This window comes from Solanum pennellii, chromosome 6 (assembly GCF_001406875.1).
Source record: "Solanum pennellii chromosome 6, SPENNV200".
In the NCBI taxonomy this organism is placed as follows: domain Eukaryota; kingdom Viridiplantae; phylum Streptophyta; class Magnoliopsida; order Solanales; family Solanaceae; genus Solanum; species Solanum pennellii.
The window spans coordinates 49,871,141-49,890,633 of record NC_028642.1 but is presented as its reverse complement, the minus strand read 5'-3'; the positions used below and the strand labels follow the sequence as shown (position 1 = coordinate 49,890,633).

At 33.7% G+C, this 19,493-nt stretch overlaps 3 protein-coding genes across 5 annotated transcripts; 1 reads left to right on the top strand and 2 right to left on the bottom strand.

Moving 5' to 3' along the window:
• Positions 1 to 462: 462 nt before the first annotated feature.
• LOC107023894 (glycylpeptide N-tetradecanoyltransferase 1-like) lies at positions 463 to 3,104 on the bottom strand. The gene is made up of 2 exons (XM_015224731.2): positions 2,951 to 3,104; positions 463 to 2,065 (listed from the first exon to the last, which is right to left on the bottom strand). The coding sequence occupies exon 2, from the start codon at positions 2,038 to 2,040 to the stop codon at positions 742 to 744; it is 1,299 nt and encodes a 432-aa protein (XP_015080217.1). The 5' UTR covers positions 2,041 to 2,065; positions 2,951 to 3,104; the 3' UTR covers positions 463 to 741.
• Positions 3,105 to 4,380: 1,276 nt separating this feature from the next.
• Positions 4,381 to 7,617, top strand: LOC107022595 (eukaryotic initiation factor 4A-8). Of its 3 annotated transcripts, none has more exons than XM_015223192.2 (5): positions 4,381 to 4,493; positions 5,192 to 5,261; positions 5,394 to 5,500; positions 5,843 to 6,273; positions 6,703 to 7,617. In XM_015223192.2, exons 2-5 carry the CDS (start codon positions 5,194 to 5,196, stop codon positions 7,336 to 7,338), a joined length of 1,242 nt encoding a protein of 413 aa, XP_015078678.1. In that variant the 5' UTR covers positions 4,381 to 4,493; positions 5,192 to 5,193; the 3' UTR covers positions 7,339 to 7,617. The 3 variants fall into 3 exon arrangements, with proteins under 3 accessions (XP_015078678.1, XP_027773615.1, XP_015078677.1); XM_027917814.1 differs by having other exon boundaries at positions 4,388 to 4,493; positions 5,154 to 5,261; XM_015223191.2 differs by having other exon boundaries at positions 4,396 to 4,493; positions 5,181 to 5,261.
• Positions 7,618 to 11,755: 4,138 nt separating this feature from the next.
• LOC107023491 (casein kinase 1-like protein 2) lies at positions 11,756 to 18,949 on the bottom strand. The gene is made up of 14 exons (XM_015224202.2): positions 18,403 to 18,949; positions 18,267 to 18,307; positions 17,138 to 17,207; positions 16,903 to 17,051; positions 16,733 to 16,828; positions 16,578 to 16,648; positions 15,191 to 15,252; positions 15,045 to 15,108; positions 14,868 to 14,952; positions 14,658 to 14,784; positions 14,436 to 14,518; positions 14,299 to 14,362; positions 13,900 to 14,036; positions 11,756 to 12,420 (listed from the first exon to the last, which is right to left on the bottom strand). Exons 1-14 carry the CDS (start codon positions 18,476 to 18,478, stop codon positions 12,142 to 12,144), a joined length of 1,404 nt encoding a protein of 467 aa, XP_015079688.1. The 5' UTR covers positions 18,479 to 18,949; the 3' UTR covers positions 11,756 to 12,141.
• Positions 18,950 to 19,493: the final 544 nt, after the last annotated feature.

Genomic DNA, 19,493 nt, shown 5'->3' with positions numbered 1-19,493 from the left:
CCTTTAACAATTGACAAAGGCAAAACTAAACCAAGGTACAGTTGTGGCAAAGAAATCACATTGCAGGTTTCTAAAATCAGTTCCAATGCAAAAAGTAACTTTTCAACACTTGATGTTTAATTGTTTGTCATCATGTAAGAAGTGCAAAATGGACATCCCATGAAAAAAAATATATATATTCTTGCTAGGTGATTAATTTAGGAACTTGCAGCTAAAGGATCACAAAGGTGTAAAATTTTAAGCATTGCAAAAAAGTATAATACATTCTAAGCAACACAAAGTAAAACTTAACAAGAAAAAAAAATCACTACAAAAGGTAAGATTTGCATTAAACTTTATAGTTTGTTCAAATTAATCTCCTGCATTCCAGATAATAGGTACAGTACCAGAGTGGTTCAATTTTTTCAATGTATTTGGTGTAACCTTATCAAATTTTCAAGAAAAGAAATGCTTCCGGAGTTGTGCAAAAGATGATAGTTAATAAGAAATAAGGTAAAGAGAACAAATTCTTTATCCATGGTTCTGAATATTTAAGATCTTGGGATCAACATGGATTAATTATGTAAGATCAGACATCATAAAGTACAATCAATTTAAGTGCAAAGACTGTGTTCAGAAGTGCCTTGATCTATTCATGGATGCAAACAAAGTTTAACAGGGCAAAGGGGGCTTAAAAAATGAGACCGAGCACATCACCAAAAAAAATGCTTCCCAGGCAGGCAATAATCTCCCGAGCACAAATTACAACAGTACAAGCCCAAGTTCTGATGGTCTTAAAACATGCTTTATTCGATAGTTGTAGAGATAGTAGTGGAGTTGCCCATCACCGGGGCCAAACTTTAGTTCCTTCAAGAAAGTTTCGTTATGCATAACATCTAGAGCATTGAAAACGTCAAAATCCTTTTTCTTAGCCACTATGAGAGCATCATTCATCAACTGAATCCATGGAGTTTTAGTTGAAACATTGTAATAAGAATAAGCAGCCTTCAGAGTGGAATAATTCTGATTACCAAGAATTGATGAAGGGAGGGTGTAAAAACTGCAGAAGTCAGTGATTTCATGAGACTCGGGGCTTTCAACCAGATAGCTGTCAACAACACCCTCCTTTGGCAGAAGCCAGTGCTCCACGTCATTCTCATCAAAATCAGGTGCAACCACAAAGTGCTTCAAGTAATTCCGAAGCAATCGAGTAACAGCAGGAACATCATGGAGCTCCATCTTTCTGAACCCAGGTGTGACGGTCTGATCAGGTAACTTGTAAAGCTTTATTGTGCGGCTCATTGTCATCCTCGCACCAAGCCTAGAAAATCCGACATCGATAAGCTTCTTTGGATTCAAAGATCTATGCCAATATTGACATGTGGATACAGGTGTTGGAAGAACCACCCCAGCTGTATAAGCAGCTTGCCAAATGTTTTCCAAGTGAACTCTCCTTGTGACCTCCTTTATCATGACAGGAGCAAGTCTCTTTGATCTAAGCTTCTTATGAACACACAGAAAGTTTATCTCTGCCATGATCACGACGTTATCTCTAGCACGTATCTTTGCAGGTACCCCTGTGATAAAAGCAACCAATTTTTTTGAGGTCTTCACTCTGACTCCTATGTGCCAGCTCTTATAGTAACCTGGAGGATGTAGTGCCCATCGAAGAAATTCCTTTGAGTAATTGAACCTAAACATGTTCTCATCATCTTCTACATAATTGTTTGTTAGCAGAAGATAGACCTCATTACACATATCTTCTGAGTCCAAATCACAGGTGGTCCACTCATATGGACTAGGAAGATTGTAAGGCTCCTGTTTAACTTCAGTTAAGGGTGTTGGAGGTTCAATAGGACCTTCAGGCAAGCTTGAATCTCCAAGATCCTTGAACTGGCCCACTGGTTGGGTCTCCCAAAACTTATGCCTCTTCGACAGTGAGAGAGATTCTTGTACCTTTCGTGCTAAGGAATCAATTGATACCTCATTACCGCTTTCTGAAGATAAGTTACTATCCGAAGTGAGGTTATGATTCTCAGCTGCCTTACTATCATCAGCCATTTTACCAACTTTGGGATATTATTCTCTGCCATAACAATAAATTATTAAATCCAGCACTAAGTATAACACATAAGCGAACATATTAGCGAATCTATAAGCCATTTACAGCACACATGCTGTCAGAGACCGTAAGTGTTAAAACATTCCACAACCAAAGCCCCATCCAGGAGTTTTAAGTCAGTAAAATACAGAGTACCACTGAATCCACTACTTCTTTGTGAAATGGGTTCGGACCTACTATATGTGTATGTAACAATATTATGCATATAATAGTAACTGAATGCAGCGGGTCTGCCGTGCTCACAACATTCTGAAGGCAGCAGGTATGCCATATTCGCAACATTTTATATTTGTATTAGAGATGAACAAAAAAACACTCCCGAAAACAAATACTCGTGTTATACTTTTGTATCTATCAACCTATCTAAACGCCGCACTAATATGTATGTATTAACTAATCATCAAATAAAATTTCAGGTTTCCCGAGTAAAATGAGCTCAATTATAACTGTTGATGAGAATAACATAATAGCAAGCTGTTTCCTCAGCGGAATTCCACATTGTCAACAGAATCCCGAGTAAAATGAGCTCAATTATAACTGTTAATGATAATAACATAATAGCAAGCTGTTTCCTCAGCTGAACTCCACATTGTCAATAGAATCCTGATCATCAATCAAACTTCTACTACTGTTTTCCACATCAACTTCTACATAATGCAACAGCGAATATTTCAAAACGAGAAAAAGAAAAACAAAATTTCACCATTGGACCAGTGATTCAAACTTGAACAGCTTCTAATGGTAGCATGAAGGTGTGAAACAGTAGCAAATTCAGTTCCATAAGATCTTATTCATAACAAACCAATTTCTACAAAAATTAAACAAAAGGAGAGAAAATAAGAATCAAACCTTGCAAATGGTTTGCAGTAGAGTGGTGAACGAGATCTAGGGTTTCAGAAAGTGATTAACAAAGATGATCGGGAGCACCTGAGATAAGCAAAGAATATTGTTTAGGCTAAGCATTGGAACCAACGAAGGAATATGAAAATTCCAATGGGCCTTGTACTATCCTATTGGGCTTTGTCCAATATTCCATTTTGGACTAGAGATTCGTTTAGTTTGCCGATTAGGTTATTTTGAGATTATAATTTGTAATTATAAGTTTTGAACAAATTTTATATTAGCAATTTCATATTATTAATATATAATTGGCATAATACATGAATATGCTATTTAACTAGATCATATTTATGCCCTTTTACTTTGGATATGTGTAAGCAGACACTTAAACTTGTATAAAATTGTACAAATAGACACACACATCCTACGTGACATCTACATGACAATTTGCATCCTATTTGGTGTCTTACGTGTTTTATACCACGTAGGACACATGTGTCCACTTATTCAACTTTATACAAGTTTGAGTGTCTACTTATGCAAAAACAAAGTTGAAGGGCATAAATATAAAATAAGGTGAAGTTAAAGACTACATTTATATATTATGACTATTATATTTTTATCAGTTCTACCAAACTTATCGATAGATCTAATAAGCTAACATGAAAAAGAAAATAAAATCCAATATTATATAAGAATACTTATGGGGTGTATAACCAAACTCAAATTTACAACTAAACATTATGCTAAAATTTTATATCAATCATGAAGTATCTGGCGCTACTTTACTTAGACTTCATACTGATCTTTGATTGTACCTTCAATGAACTCCATTAAGCGACCGAGTAAGATCATTCCTAAGAAGAAACTAACAACTTTATGATAAGCGGTGTTTGCTTTGCAGGACTTTTCGATCTCTTAAACTTCAACACTCTTTCTAGACGCATGACTCACTTCTCCGTCTAAAAGGTTACCAACTGAACTTATATACATTAAAAGTTAAAACACTACGTATATACAGATAAGATATATATAAGAAAATTTCAAACGTATGAAATATTTTATGAGATTAGCTTAGCGGAACAAGTGGCGGAGCTAGAATTTTATTTAAGGGGTGTCAAAATATTAACAAATAAAATCGTATAAAAGCTAAGAAGTGTCAATATGTAATATATATACATAAAAAATAATTTTTATTCTAGCTACACAATGTAATTTTCCGACGAAGGTGTGTCGATCGACACCCCTTAACTATATATGGCCCCGCCACTGAGCGGAACTAATTAATATAATCAAACACGAAATAAAATAATCTCACTTTTTCTATTTAAAAAAAAAAAACAATTAAACAAGGGGAGTGCATGGAATGTTATGACACCTGTCCTTTAGACCCGTTTTATATGCTTATGGAAAGACCTTTGCCTCTTCTTCATACTTCTCTTAACAGAAGAAAAACAAACAAAAAAATTAAGTGTTTAATTTTTGCTAAGCTCATTCTCACTTTCTTATACAACGCTATTACCGTCGACGTTCCTAATTTTTTTACTAATCAGTACGTTAATCTCGTCTTTTTTCTCATTAATTTTCACTTATGTTACTTTACTTACACATTTAATTCTTTGATTATCTTTGTTTATATATAGTAATAACAATTATCGAACAATTCTGGGATCTTATTTGGTTGTTTTTTTTTTGAAAAAGCATTAGTTATAACTTGTAACAATGAAAAATAATTATGTTATGTTCCTCAGAGAAATTAATCAAACTTGAGCTGTTGAGCAAGTTTTTTTTTTTAATTTCATTTTAAGATATAGTTATCGATACGAGATCTGTAGTTTAAGGTTCGAGTAATAATGAGGGCAAATGAAATTTACTATGCTTGAGATCCATTAAATTAAACGGGAGGGATGTAAATCTGGATTTATATTTTGTTCATAGTGTAAACAGGGGCGGAGTTAGTATATTGTTATGTACTAATTTTGATTTGTGTCTAATATGAATAAATTGTTTAGTTTGGTGTAAAAATTGAGCGCGGATAAGTAATTTTGTTACCTATTGTGTTCAATGGCTGTTAGATCTTTCGACATTTTCGTGAATATAAAAGAAAAGTTTATGTCTCTCCCTGTCCTTTCGGTTCCTCGATAAAATGATCATTTTGTGATTCAAGTTTGTTCCTTTATTAATACGGTCATAGATTTATCACTTACTGTAGAGTGTTAGTATTCACTTACGCATAAAGGTACATGGCAGTCATGGCACGCTTGGCACCAGAAGGAGCTCAATTTGATGCTCGACAATTCGATTCTAAGATGAATGATTTGTAAGTTATCATGATATTCGTTGCACAGTATGATTTTAGTCTTTTTTTTTTTCTTGAATCAATACAAATTTTATATGTTAAATGCTGAAAATTGTACTTGTCTCTATTACTTATATTGTATACATGGTGCAGACTTGCCGCTGAGGGAAAAGATTTCTTTACTTCATATGACGAGGTGTATGACAGTTTCGATGCTATGGGTCTGCAAGAAAATCTTCTCAGGGGCATTTATGCTTATGGTACTATGTAAACCTTTTAAGTTATTGTTCTCAAGTCTAGGAAAATTCTTCGGTTCTTTGTTTCTTTGCATGATACATCCAGTCCGTTTCAATTTGTTTGTCTTACTTTCCTTTTTTGCAACTCTTTAATTTCAACTTTTCATGTGACATGTTTAAGACCACAAGATTCAAAAGTATTTTTTACTTTCTTAAACTTCGTGTCATGTCAAAGCCAGGCAAACAAATTGAAACAGAGGGAGTACCATACAGTTGAGAGTTTTCTGAAAAAAAAAGTTTTTTTAAAAAAAGTTGTTGATTTTGTCCCTGATTCCGCCCTTTTTTGCTGCATGTGATCTTTTAAAGGTTTTGAGAAACCATCTGCCATTCAGCAGAGGGGTATCGTACCATTTTGCAAGGGACTTGATGTAATTCAGCAAGCTCAATCTGGCACAGGGAAGACAGCTACTTTTTGTTCTGGAATTTTGCAGCAACTTGATTATGGTTTAATTCAATGCCAATCATTGGTGTTGGCACCTACTCGAGAACTTGCACAGCAGATTGAGAAGGTTATGCGAGCACTTGGTGACTATCTTGGGGTTAAGGTCCATGCTTGTGTAGGTGGCACTAGTGTCAGGGAGGATCAGCGTATTCTCGCAGCTGGTGTTCATGTTGTTGTTGGCACCCCTGGACGTGTGTTTGACATGTTGCGAAGACAGTCCCTCCGTCCTGATTGCCTCAGAATGTTTGTGCTAGACGAGGCTGATGAAATGCTGTCACGAGGTTTTAAGGATCAGGTACTTCAACCTCTTCAATTAGATTTATAATTTTTACCCCTTAGTAGATGATTTGAACAAGTTCAGGTTTGAGGTCCCTCGGTTTGCTAATCTGGGATTATCGCTGGAATTAATTGTTTTGAAGAAATCAATATAGAAGATACAGATTTAGTTTACGTTTAGATGTTCTTGTACTCCGTTAACCAGTCATCTTAATCATTGTCGGGAATTAGCTATTGAGATTAGTTAACACACTAGTACCCCTCCCATTTATTTGGTTCCTAAGGACATAATGTAAATTGATCATCCCGTTGAATTTGTTCCTTCATTTGCTGATTGCGATTAGTAAAACTAAATACAGAGTTCATGACCTTTCCCTCCGATTTGATTTGATGCCGACTTTGAGAAATTAGTAATTTGGAATCTTTATCCATGTGTCTATATTGGCAGATATATGATATTTTCCAGATGCTGCCTACCAAAGTTCAAGTCGGAGTGTTTTCTGCGACCATGCCACCAGAAGCCCTTGACATCACAAGAAAGTTCATGAATAAGCCTGTGAGAATCTTGGTTAAACGTGATGAGTTGACACTTGAGGGTATCAAACAGTTCTATGTCAATGTTGATAAGGAGGAATGGAAGCTTGAGACGCTCTGTGATCTATACGAGACGCTTGCCATCACTCAGAGTGTTATCTTTGTGAACACTAGGCGCAAGGTCGATTGGTTAACGGACAAAATGCGAAGCCGTGACCACACGGTTTCAGCTACACATGGAGATATGGACCAGAACACTAGAGACATAATCATGCGTGAGTTTCGCTCTGGTTCTTCCCGTGTCCTCATCACAACTGATCTGTTGGCTCGTGGTATCGATGTACAACAAGTATCCCTTGTTATCAACTATGATCTCCCAACTCAGCCGGAGAATTATCTCCATCGTATTGGAAGAAGTGGAAGGTTTGGAAGGAAAGGAGTTGCAATCAACTTTGTGACAACAGACGACGAAAGAATGTTGTTTGATATTCAAAAATTCTACAATGTGGTCATCGAAGAACTCCCTTCAAACGTCGCTGACCTCCTCTGAAAACTTCATCTTTATAAGGTGAGTAAGAAGATAATTTTCCAAGCTTATAGTATAGAAATCATTTTAAACTACCATTATTATCTATCATCAAAAACGCACCCGTGGCATTAATGTTGCTAAGAATTTTGCAGTCAGTATGTAGTAAGGTCTTGGTTTTATTTCATTTCCAAATTATTATACTTCTTTGGCATTAATTTTTAGTGTAGTTAAGTTCTTGATTAATGTTGTGTTCTTGTTTTAGCACAGAAATATTAATGATAAACTGAGAAATCTTGATAATTTTTCCTTTTGTTTTTCTACTTAATCAGTGTTTATTTATCTTCTTTAAGCTTGTGAAGTCTTGTATCTTTACCTTTCATTACTAGAAACAAATGTTTTTTACCCGTGAAAAAATTATGATAACTGTGTAAATGCACGGTGGAAAACAGATTCTCACTGATATAGTGAACAACTTTCTAATTTTTTTATATGAAAACAATATTGTTTTTTCTTTTATAACTAATTCAATCAAACTGTCTTTGGGAATAGCCACTGAACATTTTTCAATAGGAAAATCGCGATGTTTTAGTAGTGATTATGGTGTATAGCATTTTTCTAAATAATTTGAAGAGATTATTGAAAGGACAGAAAAATATGCTTTTTTTAGCAACTTACCCTAAGAAAAGTAGTTTATCTTTGGCAATATTTTTACTTTGGGTATGCAATAATTAACCAGAATGAGTGATTAATTAGTACTACTGCCATTTATAATGAAAATTTAACCTCATTATACAAAATTTCAATTTGGATCTTTTTAGCTAAAGTTTTTCTTTTTCTATAAAGAAAAAGAGAAAAAATGATTTTCAAATTGTCAGTTGCACAATTTTGCTTGGCACACTTGACATGCATTGTATAAACCAAAAATGTGGTACACTTCAATTCAATGTATGTGATTGATTAATTCTTTATTAGTACTTACTCTTTTTATTTTTAATTGTCTAATATTAACTTAATATTAATACACTTTTTAAAATGGCTGTTTGGCTCAGCTTAAAAGCTGGTCAAACTGACTTAAAAATTGATTTTTGACTTATTTAGCTGTTTGGCAATATTCAAAATAACTTATTTTAAGTTAAAAAAAAACTTATTTTAAGCCAAAAGTTAAAAACTGGGGTAGGGGTGCTTTTTTTTTAGCTTATAAGTTTTTTTAAGTTGACCACATTTTTATCTTTTTGCCCTTAATATTTTTATACAATCTCCAAATTACCCACATAACCCTAACATCTCTTTCTTCCATTTTTCCCTTTTCACGTTTGGCATAGCAACTTCAGCACTTTTATCCAAACACATAACTGCTTATTTTAAAAATAAGTTTCAGCACTTTCAAAAGTACTTTTTTAAAGCTGCTTTTATTAAGCCCATCCAAACGGGCCCTTAATATACTATCATTCGAATACAATAAATTTAATGATTTAGAAAATAATAATAATAGTTAATGACAAGAGTAAATTAGGAATCAAGTAATTTTTTTTGAGTTTTTAAAAAGAAAAAATAAAAACAAATATTTATTTTTAACCCAACAAATAAATACAAATAGATTGAGGGAATATATATGACAAGTTGGGACTCATTATTGAAGTACTCTTTATATATATATATATATATATATATATATATATTATTTTCTATATTTTAATTTATTTGTGTGGTTTTCACTTGACATAAAGTAATATAAAAGGAACTTGAATTTTAAAATATATAAAATGTACTTAATTATTTAGTAATTAAACTAAAAATAAAAATAAGATTGAACAAATTGAAATGGAACAGAAAGAGTTGCATGTCAACATAAATTAGTTGGTACAACTTTACATGTGAAAACAAACTTTAATGTGAAAACCTTTAATTAAGAATGAAGTAGTTTCACCACTATATCATAATCTATTTTGATTTTCACTACTATATCACGATCCATTTTGATTTCTAAAAAGGATTATTCATCATTTCTCTTATTCTTTATTATTAGATTCGATATTTAATATTCGTATTAAAATCTGATTAAAAATAATTTATTTGGTACAACAGTCAACATTGACCATCAATAATACGAAAGGAATGTGATTGTGAAAGAATGATACACTTAACAGGCCATGCGCCATCAACATTCAAATAGTGGGCTACAAACTTAAATTTTTCCAGCCTCATTGCATCATTGAAAGAAAAAAAATCATCACACACCTTTAAGGTTGTTTTTTTTTTTTTTTTGGGGGGGGGGGGTGTACTACTCAAAAATATTAAAAGCACCACATTGAGCTATTCCTAGGCAAATTAATCCTAAATATTTATTCCAAACTTAAATTTGAAGCAAAGCCTAGATATTAATCCTTGTTTTTTTTTTCTTTTTTTGTTGTATCCCAAAATGGAGAATTTTAGATCAAAATCAACAAGAGAAAGAAGGGGAGGTCCAATTAGTATGCAAGATTTGAGAAGTTGTAGTACTAATTCACATGCAACAACTTCAAGTAATAATAATAATAATAATGATTATAAAGAAGTGAAGATGAAGAGGAGCAAAAGCAAAGTGATTTCATCATCTTCTTTAAAGAATTGGAGTTTTAATGATCCTGAAATGCAAAGGAAGAAAAGGGTTGTTGGATATAAAGCTTATGGTGTGGAAGGTAAGATGAAAGTTTCACTAAGAAAGAGCTTTAAGTGGATCAAGAATACTTGCAATCATGTTGTACATGGATTATGGTGAGTGGTCATCAATTATCAGTCGAGACTCTTCTGAAAACAGTTTAATTTTTACCTTTACGAGATAAAAGTGGGGTCCGTGTATATTCTATTGTTATCAGTGGGATTATACTTAATATGTTATTGTTTGGTAATTTTCTTAATTGATTGTTTTCCATTTGTCTTTTCATAATCAAGCATTTAATCTTTTGCTAATTAGAGAGTTTTTCTTTTCTTTTTCCCCCTTTTTCATGAAGAATGATCTGAGAATCCCATGAACTCAGATTGTTGTGATCTTTTAAAAATTCATTATCTTGATGTAACAAATTGTTCTCCTCTTCCAATTTTGACTATGCTTGACAAGGCGCGATATACTGATCAATAAAGTGGTTAAAAATAATAATATTTTGATTAAATTTCAATTAAAATAATAATATTATATGATTTTTTTTATTGGTTCAAATAACTAATAGAGTTTTATTAATGAAAAATAACAGGTAGTAGGTACTTATATTTGTTCGATTCTTCGATTTGATTTTATTAATAATTATTTAGTTTTTTGTTGATAGATATAGAAATCAATTCAGAACAATGGTTCAATTAGAGTATATATTGGCTACAATAACTGATAATTTCAGTTAAATAATTTATAAGATTTGATTTATTACCAATCAAAAGTTGTGTTATAGTATTTTAAACAATAAATTTGATTTTTTTTTTAAAAGAAGGGATTTAGGACAGATTCTTTTTAGAAAATAAATCTCCACAAGGATTTAGTCAATTTCTTTTATTGGATTTTCATTTTTCTAAATAAAAATCCAAAGATGAATTCTGTCAGAAAATAAAAGAGTATTAATAGTTGGAATAAAATTGGTTTAAGAAAGCTGTCTCTCTCAATTATTAATTATTAGTAAAATTAAATGTAGAGTAATACTAAATATAAATTGTAAAATTGGCAGTCTGTCTTTTGCTGAAAAAGAGTAGAAAAGAATCAGTAGACAGATATTTTGAGTCCCACAAAACATGTGCATTCATTGTACCGGAAAACTTTACTGAATTCCACAACCTAAAATAATATATTTTTTATTCAATATTCGATATTTATAATATATTTTTTATTCAATATTCGATATTTATATTAAAGTTCAACTAATTCTAAATCGATGCGTTAAATGACTAATTTTGGGATCTCTGAGAGTTTGTATGATTGTTACATGTTATATTGCATTGTTAGTTTAAAATACCATGTTTATTTTGATTGTTACTTAAATTATATTATATTGTATCATTTAAATTCATCGTCAGATAATAACAGAAAGTCTTATTCTATGTAACAATTGGTTTGATATGATCACATTATTACTTATTTAGTAATTCTTTTTTACTCTTTAATACCTTTTCCCAGTAAGTTCACCTCATACTCTTACTTTTTTTTAAATTTATATTATAATATAACACAACACGATAATACATTATGAAACAATATGTAACAATAATCGAAGCAAATTAGTCAACGCAACACCACTCATATCATGTTATTTCTGTATCATACGTTGCAGAGGCAGAAAACTGTTTTTGGCATACAATTGTTACAATCTTCCAACACAACTTCTATTTTCAAATACCATTTTTAATTTAAAAACAAATACACTACTTGTCCAAATTTCACAATTTTAATGTACAAAAGCCCACTAAGACTGCCAACTGAGTAAATGACCACACAGAGACCTGTGATTGATATTTAAATAGCTTGAAACAAAAAAGAGTTTGCTCATGTCCAAAGCAGAAGAATCTGCTAGCTTGAAGCCTCTTCATAATTCACAACATAACATAAATATGAATAACACGATAGAACAAGAATAGGAGAGATAGAGACGAAAAAGAATACGATAAGTGCCTATAACTGTATGTCTGTATGGACAAAACATAAACTGGGATTTGTGAGTTTGCGGGGGTTGCATTGTTTATGGTTCCTCCTGGAAACAACTAATATCAGAAACTCATACTCCGCCATGTTGGTGTGTGTGCTGTGCCAAGATATACAGTAGAGGGGGAATTGTGACAAAGCAGAGCTACTAATCCAGTCCCTCATCATCGAAAGCTTAAACCCTCTATTCCTTTGATGGCAGACTCTATATTCTTTAGGTTTGTGTTTCTTGTGGAGGAGCTGCGCTTGTGATCTGATGACACAACTGGTGAAGTCTTCTGGGTAGTATTGAATATTTTACGCAGTGATGCTGCGCCTGCTGCATCTAGTGTCTGAGGGCGGGAGAGGTCAGGTTCACCCCCAGTAATCACTGGGTCTCGACTGCTAGAGACATTAGGATGCCTTGCTGATCCACTTGACCGGAAAAAATTAGAACTAGGTAACTGCAAAACAAACTCAGTCAAAGTCTGTAGTGTTTACTGGTAGATATAGGTCATAAAACAAGAGTAAATTTCAACCACATTCCCCAAAGTATAAGCATGATAGATCCTTAGTTGTACTAAATTCTGTTTCTTAGTGTATACCACCAATTTGCTCTCAGTTTGGCCATTATATTCAAGAACTACAAAATGAATACAAATTATTCTCATGTTCCATGAAGGGCAAGCACACATATGTGGAAGTAATAGAGGTAAGGAAATGTTAGAAGAGAAAAAGATAAATGCCACCCCTAATTGTGCAGTCACCATCCATTTCTGTCATATAGACGAACCAACACCACCTTATTGGCCCCCTTAACCTATATGTAATCATCAGTGCCACTCGGTGAAGGTAATTCAAAAGGCAGCAGATGGAGAGAAGGGTGTTTATTTTGGGTGGGGGTTCAATGCCTTTTAGCTTCTTCTATTTTACTCCCACTTCCACTCCTTTTGTGGAAGTAGTATTTTGCTAATGTTGTGGAGGACGCCCCAGTATACAAGAGATATCTGCGTCGGGTCTATTTCCATCAGCGAGAATTTGGATATGTTTCATATTTCTTCCATCAATCATCTACATTATAGTCTTGAGGATCATCCATTATGAAAAGACCTTCCTCTGAATAGATATGTGCAAGTACACTATGATGGTCCAGAGAAACATGCAGTTGTGCACCCATTGATATGATCCAAGAATTTTGCTGTTTTGACTTTGCTAGTTCTTGGGAACAGTGTGTGACAGATAATCCATAAGCAGAATAGGTTCATAAAACATGGTTCTTTATTAAAGACTCTCAATCATCTATGTAGGAACTCCGTGGGTAATCCAAAAGTTGAGCAAAATGAAAGAAAAACCCTAAGCTTTATGAAGTCATCTTCCTTTGCTTCCAATATCTCTTGTTTCTGTCCCTCCAAAGTACCCACATGAGAGCTCGCTGCACAACATTTCATCCTCTAATTATTCCACTTCTATCCTTACACATCTATTCTGCATCCCCTCACCCAAAAGAAAAACCTAGAGCACCAGAAAGAGTTGCAGCCTACCCTTTTTTTCTTGTTCTTTTTCTTCTTTTTTTTTTTTTTTGAGAAAGGAGAATTGCAGCTTACCTGCCATCCATCAAATTATTTTCAGGATAACATAAAATGTAAAATTGATTCAAGAAAATTTTATTCAAAGAGATTGCACACTTTATCCTCTCTACTTGGTGAATTGCTCCGTAAATTGAAATTGCCACACAAGTTCAGGAACTTTTTGCTTTTACTTTGGAAACTGCATCTAATTCCTCATGCCTAGGTACTTGATAAAGTCAAATGCACTCACATCGATTTTGTAACAAGTAAAGTTGCCACAGAATTTATATGTAATAGTACTACACTTTCCCAAACGCATCCCAACCAGGAGAAAGGGTATAAACAATAGGGAGAGGGGGGAAGAAGAGCACTAACCTCTTTACCCACAGATAAATCATTAGCAACTGTGCCTTTTTGCTTCAATAAGCTTCCAGCATTGAAATTGAGCCCTGTGCTCCTATTACGTGTCAGATTTGATGAAGACCAACCAGTTGGTCGTCCTTCTTCACCACCTGCATATTGAGTAGCAAGCATATATAGCTCCCAGAGAATAAGAAGCTAGCATATTTAGAGGTAATGTACTTTCCTGAACAGGACATCTGGCATGCCCATCCAAAATAAATGATATAATGGACCAATTGAAATGGATTCCAGACCACTTTATGCCACACTAGTTAGCACAGACTGATTGCTAAGTCTTCTAATTAACTTTTTCTTGTTAATCTTTCCTTCTTTTTTGTGGTTGAGGGAGGAGGATGTCGAGACCAAACATACCTGATTTCTTTTCGACATTAGCAAGACCATGAGGCGTCCCTGAACTTGGCCCAGCAGTACCGCCCTGTTTCAAAATCAACATTTCATTTTTATATTTTGAGACCAATGACATAAGCTAATATATTTAAGTCACTTACAAGAGCACGAGATGGAATATTGGCAAGCTGTGATTGCTGATATTTCAATATGGTCCAGTCAAATACATAATCAAACTGAAACCCTGAAATAGATGGGAAAAAGAAAAAAGAATGAAGGGAAGGAAAATGGAAGACATCCTGTGAACATTGACATTGAGGTACTTGTTGTAACATCTATGTACAGATGAAATAGAGAAGGCATGGAAAGCAAAATGATCATACCTTCACGAATGAAAAGGTCACGGAAAATTCTCTTGAGATAAGCATAATCTGGTTTATCATCAAATCTCAGTGATCGACAGTAATGAAAATATGATGCAAACTCTGCAGGATAGCCTCGACACAGAGTCTATAGGAAAATTTGCACTAGTATCATTTAGTGAATAAAAAACTAAATAGCTAGCATATGAAGAATGGAGGAGCATCAATTACCTCTATTGACGTTGAAACTTTCTTCTCACTGATCCTCTCATACTTCTGTTTCTTATTGCCTGCTTTCAGCCCCTGCCAAGGGAGACTACATGTGTTTGAAAGGATAATGTAAGATTACCATGAAAGAAAAGTAAAGACACTAAATAAAAGAAAATCTAGGGAGGGAGAAATATTTACCTTCCTCTTAAAAAGTACATCAGAACAAAACCCAATGATTCCAAATCATCCCTTCGACTTTGTTCTACATGGTCAATAGAAAACACAGAGTAAACAGTCCATATAAACAATTGGGAACAAATTGGAAAAATAAAACAAAAGCTTACCAATGCCGAGGTGAGTGTTCATGCTTGCATATCTAGCAGTTCCTGTCAAATTTTTATTTTCTCTGTATCACATTAAAAAGAAAACAAATCATACATCCATGCCCTGGAGGAGGATCTCATTGTAAGATAATTGACTAATTAAGAGTACAATTATCCAATGTGATTAATCAATGATTCAACATACAAATATACTTCTTCACAAGCTCGAAATACAAATGACCAACTGCAATTTACAAAATACAGAAAATCTCCAGATTCACTGTTAAAATTTCGGTAAATTGCACAAGCTCTATAAAATAGAGAGATCACTTCCTCTTTGGTAAGCATGATGGCACTGCATCTTTGATGCCAACAAATCTTTCTATTAGTTAAATGTATGATGAATGACCAAAATACAAAACAGTTGGGCAAGATCAACAGGATCTGGTTTCATATCATTTACTGATATTTCCCTGTCCCAGTCGAAGGAAACTAGAACGATAATCATTTTCCAATGCCATAACCTAATCAAAGTTATTAAATAGAAAGGGTTAAGATATTAAGGCTTTAACTAAAGAAAAAATTTAAGAAGGATATCAGTTTCTTCTCCCTATCCGTAAATTTTTCAGTCTTTTACGAAGTGATAAAATATTTCTTGTTTAAACTACCCAGTTGTCGCTTCGTTCCTCTTAAGTCTTAACCAGCAGTGCCAGGCAAACCAAAAAACAGTTTGATCATATTGAAGGGATAGTTATAAATGAACTAGAAGTTAGTAGTGAGAAGGTGTACAATATGAAAGTAGTAACAGTGAAAAGGAGTGGATATGATTATTCCCCAACAGAGATTAAGTAAGTTTATTAAATTTGCTAGTTCATGCATTCTGATACCTTTGTGAAGTCATTAAATAGCTTTGATGACTTATCTTACATGCAATACAGATAAAAACGTGTGTTTCTACTCTTCTTATATCCTGTTAATTCATAAAGAAAACCCCCCACAAAATAAGGAAGCACCTACACAGACACATGCTTTCGGACTACATGATCAAAAGACTAAGACTAGGTAATTTCTTCTCATCTGTCTATGCCTTGGTGGACAAAGTTGCCTGGTGCTCTGTGCTATTGGGAGGTTGAAAGTACTCTATGGGATTACTCAGTGTGTGCAAGCTTTTCCCAGAAACCACAAGTCCACAATTATTAAAAAAAAGTGAGGGGATAGGTTCATAGGAGTTTAAAAATGATGCAAACTGAAAGAATTCACTCTTTTCTATTGCTCTATAGCGAAAGAGCAAACAGACCACCACACAAAGCTCATATAGGCATATCATATGCATGAACACCATATTTCGAGTACTTCATCTTCTTAAACAAAACAGATATCAACCTCATAGTGCTTCAAGGGAGCTGACCTATACGGAATATGCTGATGAGTTGATGAGTCTCTGTACTTCTTAGCCAGCCCAAAATCAATAACATAGACCTATATTAATTAATCGTGGTTATGAAGATACCATGCCTGCAATAGGTGAATTGAGCAGCAAAGTAAGAGCTTTAATCCCAATACCTGATTTGCACGTCTTCCTAATCCCATAAGAAAGTTGTCAGGTTTTATATCTCGATGAAGAAAAGATTTGGCATGAACAAACTCAACCCGATTGATCTGAAAATTGATAAGGGTGAGAAGAGATTTTAAATTGTAATTGGAATAAATAAGTGGTACAAAACATCACACACCATCTGATCTGCAAGCATGAGAACGGTCTTCAAGGACATTTTCCTATTGCAGAAGTTGAAAAGATCTTCAAGACTAGGTCCCAGTAAATCCATCACAAGGACATTGTAATCTCCTTCAACTCCAAACCATTTTAAATTGGGGACTCCAGCTACCAATATAAAAAAAGATAAATACCACTTATAACATTGAGTAGTTAATGAAGGAAGAACAGGCAACATGAAGATGAGAAATTACTTCCTCCTTGTAGTATTTTATACAGCTTTGCTTCATACAACAGTTGAGGATGCTTTGTTTTCACATTTTCCTGAGTACAAGAAATAAGAAAATCAGCAACTTAATCTTGCAAACTAAAAAAATCATCTATGACATAATTGAAGGGATGTTCACGAATGACTAAGCATTTGCAGAAGTACAATGATGTCATGAGTATCAGCAAGACAAAAAAAACTTCAGTTTACAATAGATATCAAGTTTTATATAAAAAATTCCAGAAAGACAAATGTAAGCAGTGAAACTGTTGCAATTTCTTCAAAACCACAAAGTTGCTTAGTTAATGCAAATTCACTACTTGGAGTCTCAAATTGTAGGCTAGGTAATAACGGTTACATTTCCTCTAACTTGGTTGCTATTTCATAACTTAACAAGACATACTGAAACCCAGCACATTCAAACAAACTGTGATCCATAAGACCAAATGGTCAAGTGGTCAAAACCCTATTGAGTGTGAGAGCCTTTTTAATCTAAGAATCTAAGCAATCAGAGGGCGGGCACAAGTTTATTTGCTTACTTCTGTCTCCAACATGCAGGGGTGTTTATAACAGTTTTGGGTGACTCCACTTATTATCTCAAGTTTAGTGTTGCATCCTCATATTAACTTGGTATTAGAACAACCAAAGATCCTGAATTCCAATGTTACTCTGACCTTCATCAAAAGAAGGCTACAAGTACTTCGCCATGGAAAAGGACCACACTAGCAACGAGAAGGCATGATAAAATATAACTAAACATGTTCTCTATAAAAGATTAAGTTTAATCCTCTCCCGGCAAAAGGTAGGGATAAGGACTACATACATCCTACCCAGCCCAAACCTCGCTTATAGAATTACACTGGTATCTATCTAATTGTTCTTTATCTACCCCCTTCCACCCTAATAACAATTAGCAACTAAACACACGGATAATAACACATACATATAATTGTGTTTTAATTGCTAACCAAAAACCATCCATCATCAAAACGATGACAAATTCTCAAGTTTTTTCATAGCAAAACCATATGCTTTAGCAATTAAAAAACATATCAATACTCCTATAACAAGTTTAGACAAATAAAAACACACACAGAGAGATAATTTCAACTTACCAGCTTGATAGCAACCTCTTCATTAGTTTGAACATTACCACCTTGAAGAACATATAAACAAATCACCAATTAAATTAACCCTAAAAATAAAAACAAAACCTGAAAGCCAAAAAAAAAACATGAAGGGTTCAAATACCGAGGTAGATCTCCCCAAAAGAACCGCTACCAATTTTCCGGCCAAGCCTGAACTTATTACCAACACGAGGCTCCATCGGAGACTAAAAATTTTAATCAAAAAAAAAAAAAAAACTTCACCACACAAACCCTTATAAATTCAATCCAACATAGAATGAAAATGAATCAAAAAAAGAAAAATCAAGATTTCAGCTTTTTGAATAATTTTTTTTGGGGTTTTGTTCCTTCATGAGTTTTGCCTCAAGAAGGTGCAAAATGAAGCAGCATCAGCTTCAAGTATATGCTTTATTATCATCCCATTTTGAATAATCTGGCCCTGATTCTATCTCTTAACCCCAATTTCTTCCTTCTATTATTTATTTTATATATATATATATATACGTTTATTTCTGTCTTTTTGCTTTCGTAATACTATCTTCTTGTCCCCACCCACCCCTCGTCGATCTCTATGATACGGCGTCGTACGTAGTGTTGTAGTAAATTCGTCAGAGGGAACTGAATGAATATACAGTGTATTTCATAGTCGGCCCATACGTATTTCAATCAGAAAGTTGCAAAGAAAATATGGCTATAGCTATGGCACTCTTTTTGTTTTAGGGGAAAAAATAACAAATATATCTCTATAATAAATGGTATGCAGATATCCTCCTTTATATTTTTGGGTGTTATTATATGACCTTTATACTAACGGATATACATGTATCATAATCTTATCCACCAATTCGACAGTTATTAAATATTGGATCAACGGATAATATTACATCATATGTCCCGACTTAGTCTTCCGTTAGAGTTAAGGGCAATATATGCTGTAGATTTTTACGATAAGGGCACTAATATCCCAAAAATATGGCGGAGGGTATCTGCATTTAGTTTGTAGTATATTTATCTTTTTTTCCTTTATTTTATAATGGTGGTATTTGGATTACCAAAGTATAAATTTGAGATTGTCATATTATAGATAGAACATTATGTAGGACACAGAGCTATATAGGATATGCGTGTTCACTTGTTCAATTTTACTTGTACACAGCCCAAGTTAGAAAACATAAATGTTATATGAAACCGAATCAAAAGACACATTTATGTATT

Excerpts from the sequence above, each read along its gene's own strand:
- LOC107023491 (XM_015224202.2), bottom strand. The coding sequence starts at position 18,478 with ATGGAGCCTCGTGTTGGTAATAAGTTCAGGCTTGGCCGGAAAATTGGT. Across the intron at positions 18,308-18,402 it reads TTTTGGGGAGATCTACCTCG|GTGGTAATGTTCAAACTAAT; the intron begins GTATTTGAACCC and ends ATGTTCTTCAAG. Across the intron at positions 16,829-16,902 it reads TCATGCTTGCAGATCAGATG|ATCAATCGGGTTGAGTTTGT; the intron begins GTGTGTGATGTT and ends ATCAATTTTCAG.
- LOC107022595 (XM_027917814.1), top strand. The coding sequence starts at position 5,185 with ATGGCAGTCATGGCACGCTTGGCACCAGAAGGAGCTCAATTTGATGCT. Across the intron at positions 5,501-5,842 it reads CAGGGGCATTTATGCTTATG|GTTTTGAGAAACCATCTGCC; the intron begins GTACTATGTAAA and ends GATCTTTTAAAG. Across the intron at positions 6,274-6,702 it reads CACGAGGTTTTAAGGATCAG|ATATATGATATTTTCCAGAT; the intron begins GTACTTCAACCT and ends CTATATTGGCAG.
- LOC107023894 (XM_015224731.2), bottom strand. The coding sequence starts at position 2,040 with ATGGCTGATGATAGTAAGGCAGCTGAGAATCATAACCTCACTTCGGAT.